The sequence below is a fragment of the Pyrus communis genome, chromosome 5 (assembly GCF_041283825.1).
Source record: "Pyrus communis isolate YQ-2024b chromosome 5, ASM4128382v1, whole genome shotgun sequence".
NCBI classification, from domain to species: Eukaryota; Viridiplantae; Streptophyta; class Magnoliopsida; order Rosales; family Rosaceae; genus Pyrus; species Pyrus communis.
The window spans coordinates 17,239,941-17,249,590 of record NC_142569.1 but is presented as its reverse complement, the minus strand read 5'-3'; the positions used below and the strand labels follow the sequence as shown (position 1 = coordinate 17,249,590).

The following is a 9,650-nucleotide window of genomic DNA, read 5'->3' as shown; positions in this document are numbered from 1 at the left end:
TTGAAGCGCTAATAGCAAGAAGTTTTAGCATTTATGCTAATTTAATTTAGTATCGCTTTGTATTTTCTTCCATAATTATATATTGACATTAAGAGATGGGGTCAATAAATTGGTTTTGAAATCATCATTTACAAGTTTCAAATCTTAGACCTTTCATTTACGAATAAAATTGAATTCTATTGGATCGTAGTACTAAAGGCATTTCAAACTATTTTGAGTGAGTGTTATACCTATACATAGGAATCAGGCATCCTGATTTTAATACGTAATACACTATTGTTATACTATTATTAAATTCAATAACTGTGAAAGTCATACTTTAGAACCTATTATTTTCTAAGTATCACACTCATAAGTTTAATATATTGAACTCATGAGTTCAATTTGAAGATCACCTTTGTAAAAAGTCATTCGAATCGGAGATCATTTAATCATCCAAATGTATCATATCAAATAAATCAATCATATAAGTATCAATTAACATATAAATAATAAACCATTCATTTATTTGATACAAACAATTTTTAATTCGAATAATTTTTTTTAAGAATATTGTTCAATGAAAATTAAAATATTAAACGGTTTCATCGTGAAAATTTTATTTTCCAAGTGGGAATGTAAAATTCGTTCAAAAAAAAAAAAAAAAAAAAAAAAAAAAAAAAAAGTGGGAATGCAAAAAACATAAATTTCAGTTTTCAGTTATTTTACCCGATTGGGACGTATTCTCACTTCACTTCCACTTCGGTGCTTCCCAGCATTCTTGAATCAAACCTCTCTACAACAACATCGAACAGAACAACAAAACAATGGCTTCACAACCGCTGCCAAAGGTTGAACTCCGAGAGCTTGGCAATACAGGCCTCAAGCTCAGCTGCGTCGGCTTCGGTGCCTCCCCTCTCGGCAACGTCTTCGGTCCCGTCTCCGATGACGAAGCCATCGGCTCTGTTCGCGAAGCCTTCCGCCGAGGCATCAACTTCTTTGACACCTCTCCGTATGTAACTTTTGATTCTCTCTCAAGTTTTAAGTTTTGTGGGTAATCCTTATTCTTGTTCTGTATGGATACCAAGAAAATTTGAGGAATTTAAGGAAATTTTCGTAAAATTGAACATGTTTTCTCATGATTAGATTAAAGAGTAAACTTAATTTATAATGCAGCCAGAAAGATTGAAACTTTGTAAATTGTAATGGGGTGTTTGGTTGGAGATGATTATCGGGAATTTAAAGGGAATTACTTTTCTGATGCTTCCGTTTGGTTGCTGAGAAAATGCAGAGTTGGGATTAATATGACTGATGATCAAAAGGAAAATTTTGATACTTTTAGAGTTCCCATTGTTTGTGATCCAGAAAAACCTGTTTGGTTGGAGAGATGAGATGTAAATAGACATTAAAATTTGATGATCAAATATGATCTTGTATTTGTTCTAAGGCAGAAGTCATAGAACTTTTTATATGTTCATTTTACCCTTGTTCTTCCAAATTTTTAGGTATTATGGAGGGACTTTGTCAGAAAAGGTGCTTGGTAAAACGCTAAAAGCTCTAGGTGTGCCAAGAAGCGAGTACGTTGTGGCAACCAAGTGTGGACGCTATGCTGACGGTTTTGATTTCAGTGCTGATAGAGTGACTAAGAGCATTGATGAGAGCTTGGAGAGATTGCAGCTAGATTACGTCGATATACTGCAATGCCATGACATTGAATTTGGGTCTCTCGACCAGGTGCTTTGGCATTTCTTGTTTGCATTCTGCAATTTATGTTGGTTTATTTGCTTTAATTCACAGTGTGACATGTAGAGTTGTTCTTTTTTTCCCTTCCTTTCTGTTAGGAAATATCATCTCAATTGATACGTCGTACTGATCAAGCTTGTGTGTTCCCGTTTATTTTGGTTAACAGATTGTAAACGAGACAATCCCTGCCCTAAAGAAACTGAAAGAAGCAGGGAAGATTCGTTTCATTGGTATCACAGGACTTCCATTGGGAATTTTCACCTATGTTCTTGATCGCGTACCAGCTGGCACAGTGGACGTGGTCCTGTCATATTGCCACTACGGTATTAATGATTCAACATTGGAGGATCTACTACCATACCTCAAGAGCAAAGGTGTTGGAATCATTAGTGCTTCTCCACTTGCAATGGGTCTGCTTACTGAGAGTGGTCCTCCAGAATGGCACCCCGCATCTGCTGAACTGAAGGTTAACATTCTCGATGCATGAATTCCAGCTGGTGCTATATTCATGCAATCCTGTCTTCTTTAATGTGATTTGGAAATCATAACTGATTTAATGTGTTTTATGTTCTTACAGTCTGCCTGCCGAGCTGCTGCTGTCTATTGTAAAGAGAGAGGGAATAATATTTCAAAGTTAGCTCTGCAATACAGCTTGTCCAATAAGGATATCTCATCAGTGCTGGTCGGCATGAACTCTATTAAACAGGTTCCCATCCATCATTTGCATTTAACTTGCTCATTCTGTTTGGATTTTAGAGTCGGGGAATATAGATTCCACCCAGCTCTATAGTTTTATAGTAGCACAAACTCGTGATCATGTCAAGTAAATGAATACCTACTTGGTCCTGTCACATTGGCATCACATAGAAAACCCTTTTTATTATGTTATAAAATGCCTACGTTCATAAAGATCATTCATCCGTCTTAAGTTCTACATGATTGTTTAAATAATCAGGTTGAGGAAAATGTCACTGCTGCTGTGGAGCTCGCGACTATTGGCAAGAATGAGAAAACTCTAGCAGAGGTTGAAGCTATTCTGAAACCGGTGAAGAATCAGACATGGCCTAGCGGAATCCAGCAGAGCTGACAACTTTTCTCTTGTATGCAACCATCTGTATCCTGTACTTATTTTAATTGCTTTTCAGTCGCCTGTTAAGGTTTGTCAAAAATAAATAAAAGATTGTGAATTTGTCATTTGGGTGAGATGTAGAGGCTAAGAGAATCATGAGCCAGATTAATTAGATCCCCAAAAGTATGTTTCAGTGTAAGTAGTCAACAGTCAAATTATCATTTATGTAGATCGATGATTGTGTTTCTGTGCATCCATTATTTGTCAGAAAAACAGGTTAAAGATAAACAATAAACATCAATGGAAAAGGAAGAAAAATTCAATAAATCTGATTAAGATGAAGTTTACAACAGTAGTTATGTTTCATACATTAATAATTGGCTCATAATCTTGTCACTTATTTAGAGAGGTCCCCGGACAAAAAAAATATGGATTAGAAAAATCCGAATTTCGGATACATGGGTAAGCATCCTTCTGAATATCTGTTACCCTAGCTGTACTTAAATCCATATTGTTAGCCTCCGGCTCTCCTCCGCTTTGGCAAAAATCGATTTCAAGAAGTTATCATTCAGCTGTCCTTCATGTCAAAACTGTATGTTAGCATCCACTGGAGTTAGTAATTAGGTGAAGGAATCTGTCTTCACTGCAAGGGATTGTGATTCCACCCATTGGATGATCATATCCAAATTCTTCTTCAGCCTGACTCAGCAAGTCTTGGAATGAATGGTTGTTCAAGTATGATATCGGAATCACAAACCACTTTCTTTGGCTTTCCCCAACATAGACTGCAAAGTAGCCCTTGGGAACATCGACGGCTCTTGAAGCAGCCTGGTTTGAGATCGAGTGTCGATGATTTTTCTTTCCGGGCAAACGAAAACCCATGGTGGTCTAGAGGAAGAACAAGCAAAAGAGTGCAAAGAAATTGTAGAACAATGGAAGTGGATAAATGGTGAAGAACTAATGTGAGACTTGTGTTGGTTGTGTAACCAATTGAGTTTATATAGATGAAAAGGGTGGGATATTGGCCATGAGGATTCACATGGTTTGGTCTGTCCACTTTTTGGTTTTTGTGGCGTTTCATCTGGTATTGGCCAAACCTGTAACCTTCCAGACAAGCATCTTGCCCTACCTCATTTAGATAAAACCAAAGTAGCCTATAGATGATATCATGATACAAATTCAAAAACAAAGAAAATAAAATAAAAATCCTACAAAGTTAAACAAAAAATAGTAAATACTAGTAATGCTTTGTGTATAGAAATGTTTCAACACAGGGCCGGCCTTGGGGCGATGCAGGTGGAGCGTTTGCACAGGGCCGGCTATGGGGCGATGTAGGTGGAGCGTTTGCACAGGGCCCTCATGTATAAAGCCCCCTAAAATCTCAAGACCGGCTACGTTTTAGCATGTTTACAATACTTTTAACTTGTTAGCTCTACACCACTTGTCTCGTTTTCTGTCACTTGGAGCTTGAATGTATGTTCAAGGCGGGTAGATTAACACCACGGGGCTATGTGAGCATAGTTCCAATTTCTCTCGGTGGTTTGAACATATGGGTACAATTTCGTTAAGATGGTTTTGTAAGGATAGGTTCTAACCGTGAATTTAACACCGAAATCCATAGAGAATCCATACGGAAACTTTACTTTAGAGTACCTGAATGTTATCCATGCATTATTCGGATTTGTTTCTGGACATATTTCATGAGGAATCATATGGCATTGTCTCCCAACTAATGATATAAGACATGACAGATTTCATTCAACTTCACAATTATATGATATATCATGGCCTACTACCAATGAACACATACTGGCTGCAGAAATTATTCCACCTTGTATATACCACCAGCTGAATACAACATATAACCTAGAGAACACGGGAACTAGGGACTCTAATAAGATAGATAATTGCTTCCAGCAAACAGAAGTTCTCAGCCCCGGGTTTTCGAAATGTCAACCGGATCGACAAGGGACAAGCTAGGTTATCGCCCCATGTGATGTGTACTGTGACAAAAACATGGCGATTAAACTTGGGGCCAGAATTGAAGTTGATGGTAAGGTTGATGGGAAGCACAGAACCAACTTAAGCTGACATGATATCTTTCTGTGATATGTAATGCATTGAAAGATACAGTTTTCTTTTTTCTTTTCTTGTTTTTTTCTTCTCTCCATTTAGTCAAGTTTGATAAGCCAAGGGAAGCGATTTTCACACCCTGCGTATTATGATTTGTTGGCCATACATGGAAGATTAGGCTTATCCAAGAAGATCAGGTACTTTAGTCTATAAGACATTTGAATTAGGGTTTGACAGAGAAATGCGAGGGGTAGGGTAGGGTAGGGTAGGGTTGGGTAGGCATGATTTTGCAACTTGCTACCTTTATACATCAGATTAATTGACCGATCAACTTTTGATAAATTAGTGAGAGGACAGAAGGATCTGATTACTATATATCATCCGTATTATTTCCATCCCTATCTATGCTGCAAAGTAGATACACAAATCTTCACCCCAAGTTTTCACATCCTCTATTATCACATAAATTTCTCATTAAAAATCTCTCAATTATTGAAGGCATATCAATATTCCACATAAAACATGGGTTTGAGCTTGCTATCAATCATCCGGCGATCTTTCTTGACGGGTAAGCAATCGAGGATGAGTACAGCGAATGTCCCAAAAGGCCACTTTGCTGTATATGTGGGAGAGGAACAGAAGAAGAGACTTGTAGTACCAATATCATACTTGAACCACTAGTGGTTCAAAGACTTGCTAAGCTGCAGTGAAGCAAAGTTTGGATTCACTCATCCGATGGGTGGCATCACTCTTCCGTGCACTGAAGAGGCCGTCACTGGTCGCAGTTCTTGTTTGCATTCCTTCTAATGTCATGGCCAACATCACTAAACAAAACTCTTCAATTTTGTTTCCTGAAGGGTTGACAATACTCCCATTGTAAATATCCCCATTGTATTCTGATACTGAGAAAATAATTTAACTTTAATATTTCTTTATATTAGCTCTCTTTCATTAGTTCCTTGCCTATTGTATGTATTTTAGCTAAATAGTGATTTTTAGGTTCTTATTCACATACTGCAGAGACAACTGAGAAACATTTGTATAGACTACAATAATCTAGTCCTCATAGTCCACTAGTGACATAACTTCAGGCGATATACTTAATTGGTATTGTTAGGGTGACTAAATCTGTAGACTAAATTTTGTAAACTAAATAACATGAAAGTTGATGGTTGAATTATTATTTAAGTTTTGATTAACGTGCTTATTTTTTATTAGTGACACATCTTTAGTTTGCAATTTTAGTCTTTTCGTCTACCTAGCATTACTCTAATTAATTATATTACTGCATTTTGGTGGTCTATATATATATATATATGAAGAGGCACCCCTAGCCAGCTCACCAAGTTTTATATATGATTTACACATCCCTTGAATTGTCTCTCATTTAATTAGGCAACTTATATTGCTTCTCGGGGTAGCTATAGAGGCTAAGAGGAATATGGGACTACAAGTTACTGATATCATCATGTGATATTGTACCGGTTGATTTTTGTTCCTTGATTTCCATTGCCTAAGATGACGGTACATTACGAGGCTGCTACTTTTTAGAGGTAGGCAATGAAAACCAAGGAAAATAACTTACACATTCTATTAGCATTGAAGAGTTAAGGACATTAGATTTCAACCGGCTCTATGGTTTTTTACTGGAATTAACACATGATCATGTCAAGTAAATGAATTACCTATATTCACTCCTGTCACATAGGCATCACATACAAAACCCCTTTCTTTTATTTTTTATTATGTTATAAATTGTCTACGTTTATAAAGATAATTCTTCCGTCTTAAGTTTTACATGATCATTTAAGTAATCAGGTTAAGGAAATTGTTGCTGCTGCTGTGCAGCTTGGGACCAATGGCAACGACTCTAGCAGAAATTGAAGATATTCTGAGACCGGTGAAGAATCAGACATGGTGGAATCCAGCAGAGCTGACAGTATTGCTCTTGTATGTAACCATCTGTATCTTGTACTTACATTTTATTGCTTTTCAGTTGCCTGTTAAGGCTCGGCAAAAATAAATAAAAGATTGTGAGTGTGTATACTTTTGGCTAAGAGAAACATAAGCTGGGTTAATTTGATCCCCAAAAGTATCTTTTAGTATATAAGTAGTCAACAATTAAATGAGTTATCTAGATCAATATTGGTTTGTATTTCTGGGCATCCATAAAATAAATATGTGAGAAATAGGCATTAAAGCGAAACATCAATGGAAAGGGAAGAAAAATTCAATCAATCTGATTAAGATGAAGTTTACTACAGTTGCTGTGTCTCTTATACAATCATGGTTGGCTCATAATCCCAGCTCTTTCTGATTAGTGAGTTACGGGTAAAAAAAATATGGACCAGAAAATCAGAAATTTCAGATACATTGGTAATGGTAGGCATATCCTTGTGAATATCTGCTACGTAGCTGTACTCAAGTCCATATTGTTAACCTCCGCTTCTCCTCCACTTCAGCAAAAAGAACCTCCTTTTCGGCAAAAAATTGATGTCAAGAAGTTATCTTGCAGCTGTCCTTGATGTCAAAACGTTAGCATCCACTCTCATGATCTCATCCACTGGAGCTAGAAATGAGGTGAAGGAATCTGTCTTCACTGCAAGGGATTGTGATTCCACCCATAGGATGATCATATCCAAATTCCTCTTCAGCCTGACTTAGCAAGTCTTGGAATGAAGGCTCGTTCAAGTACGATATCGGAATCACAAACCGCTTCCTTTGACTTTCCCCAACATAGACCGCAAAGTAGCCCTTCGGAATAATGGTGGCTTTTGAAGCATCCTGGTTCATTGTTGAGTGTCGATGATTTTTCTTTCCGGGCAAATGGAAACCCATGGTTTTTTTATTTGTCTAGAGGAAGAATAAGAAAAAGATTTCAAAGAAATTGCAGAACTATAGAAGTGGATAAAATGGTGAAGAATGTGAGACTTGTGTTGCTTGTGAAACCAAGTGAGTTTATATATATGAAAAAGGGCATGAGCTAAATTCTCTATTAAAGAAGTGAATGGAGCTGTCCTCTTAAGACAATTCACATGGTTTGGTCTGTCCACTGTCGTTATGTGGACTTCATTTGATATTGACCAAACTTGTAAGGCTGTACGTTCCAGAGAACATCTTTGCCCTACCCCATTTACAAAAAAGGATGTGATATCCACACATCTCATTTTACTTCTCATACACCTTTTTAATTTTCGATCGTCGGATCGAATGAATTGAAGAAGATCAACGGACAGTAATTATCAAGAGGTGTGTGGATAGCACAGCCCTACAAAAATATATAAACTTAAGATTGGAGGCCTGATTGAGACATCTAGCTATCTAATATGACAACTTATAACAAAAGCATTAAATAGGAGATGGTGTTGCTGCAAGCAAACCATGGGCAACTAGTCAATTAGTGTGGCTCCATTGAGAACAGTTAACGCCGTCAAGAATCAAATTATGGAAGAAATCCTCTTACCTATCAACTGTTAGTGTCGGATGCAATAATAGTTAGATCAAGAGGTGCTTTTTCTTCCAAACAGTAGTGCTTTGGCTTTTAGGATTGAAATGGATTGGATAAGTCCCTAGATGTATCCTGAATGAAGAAGTGGATGTTAACCTTCAATTTTTGTCCTAATTAAACGTACAAGCTGGATTAACAATAAATAAAACTTCGCCTTTCCAACCCCTTCAAAATGGAAGGCAAATGTTTTCTTCAAATCTAGTCAGTCATCTATCTTCATATAATACAAATAGGAGAATGACATACGACTTCTTCATTCAAGATACATGGAATCTAGGGAGTTATCTGATCAATTCCATTTCCACACACCAAACAAGACCTAAGTGATTTTGAATATAAAAAAAAGTATATTGTTTGGTAAATATGAAAGAAAGTTTGAGAGACTTATTTGTGAAGATATTTAGCAGATTGTTAGAGGAGGCGGCACATGTCCAAAGTCATGGAATTACGAACAAAAACATAGAAAACTGTCTTTAGTTCTAGATTCATCAAGTTGCAAACCAAGCTTCTTGAAAGTCACATGAAGCATGCCCTACTACTCATCATTCTCATCCCATCACTGCACATACACCAACTTGAGCAACACAAACATGGAAACACACTTGCAATGCCAGATGCTTCAGCACTTGGTTTTTTAATTGTTATGCTTCTAACAAAACTGCTTCCAGAAAAATACTTACGGTCGAGAAATGCTTCATAGAGAAGCATTCACAAACGGAAACGGACCTGCAGTATAGGAGCATATAAGCAAATGAGTATATGTAGTGTATATGTGAGCATATATAGGCACCCTCTTCCTTGTGAGCCGGTTTTGCAAGGACAAGTTCTACCCACGAGTTTAACACCTAAATCAACTGGGTATACAAATGGAAACTTTAGGTACCTGAGTGAACCCTTTATATTATTAGGATTTGTCTTACGACATGTCTTACGACATATATCATGAGAAATCACATGGTTTTGTCTGCTAACTGATGGTATGAGACTTGACAGATTTCATACTGCTTAAAAGTTACTTCATGGCCTACCATCAATGAACACATTATGGTTGCAGAATTTAATCCATTTCCTATGTACCACGTGCTGAATACAACATATTACCTAGAGAACTCAGGAACTAGAGACTTAATAGGGTGATCAAACTGTGGGTATTTTTCTAGCAAATAAAAGTTCTCCATTCAGTGCCAGGTTTTTGAATTTGTCGATCGAACAAGGAACAAGATCATCACCCCATGTGTGGTGTATTGTGACTAAAACATGATATAAAGTCGGGCCAAA

At 37.0% G+C, this 9,650-nt stretch overlaps 3 protein-coding genes across 3 annotated transcripts; 1 reads left to right on the top strand and 2 right to left on the bottom strand.

The window, feature by feature from the left end:
• Positions 1-704: 704 nt before the first annotated feature.
• Positions 705-3,044, top strand: LOC137725542 (L-galactose dehydrogenase-like). Its single transcript, XM_068464268.2, has 5 exons — positions 705-991; positions 1,485-1,713; positions 1,889-2,188; positions 2,300-2,428; positions 2,678-3,044. The coding sequence occupies exons 1-5, from the start codon at positions 807-809 to the stop codon at positions 2,807-2,809; spliced, it is 975 nt and encodes a 324-aa protein (XP_068320369.2). The 5' UTR covers positions 705-806; the 3' UTR covers positions 2,810-3,044.
• Positions 3,045-3,207: 163 nt separating this feature from the next.
• On the bottom strand, positions 3,208-3,773 carry LOC148696893 (auxin-induced protein 15A-like). Its single transcript, XM_088694640.1, has one exon. The coding sequence runs from the start codon at positions 3,671-3,673 to the stop codon at positions 3,389-3,391; it is 285 nt and encodes a 94-aa protein (XP_088550766.1). The 5' UTR covers positions 3,674-3,773; the 3' UTR covers positions 3,208-3,388.
• Positions 3,774-7,078: 3,305 nt separating this feature from the next.
• LOC137725547 (auxin-induced protein 15A-like) lies at positions 7,079-8,000 on the bottom strand. The gene has a single exon (XM_068464273.2). It carries the CDS (start codon positions 7,700-7,702, stop codon positions 7,421-7,423), a length of 282 nt encoding a protein of 93 aa, XP_068320374.2. The 5' UTR covers positions 7,703-8,000; the 3' UTR covers positions 7,079-7,420.
• Between the last annotated feature and the right edge of the window lie 1,650 nt (positions 8,001-9,650).

Excerpts from the sequence above, each read along its gene's own strand:
- LOC148696893 (XM_088694640.1), bottom strand. The coding sequence starts at position 3,673 with ATGGGTTTTCGTTTGCCCGGAAAGAAAAATCATCGACACTCGATCTCA.
- LOC137725547 (XM_068464273.2), bottom strand. The coding sequence starts at position 7,702 with ATGGGTTTCCATTTGCCCGGAAAGAAAAATCATCGACACTCAACAATG.
- LOC137725542 (XM_068464268.2), top strand. The coding sequence starts at position 807 with ATGGCTTCACAACCGCTGCCAAAGGTTGAACTCCGAGAGCTTGGCAAT. Across the intron at positions 1,714-1,888 it reads AATTTGGGTCTCTCGACCAG|ATTGTAAACGAGACAATCCC; the intron begins GTGCTTTGGCAT and ends TTTGGTTAACAG. Across the intron at positions 2,189-2,299 it reads CCGCATCTGCTGAACTGAAG|TCTGCCTGCCGAGCTGCTGC; the intron begins GTTAACATTCTC and ends ATGTTCTTACAG.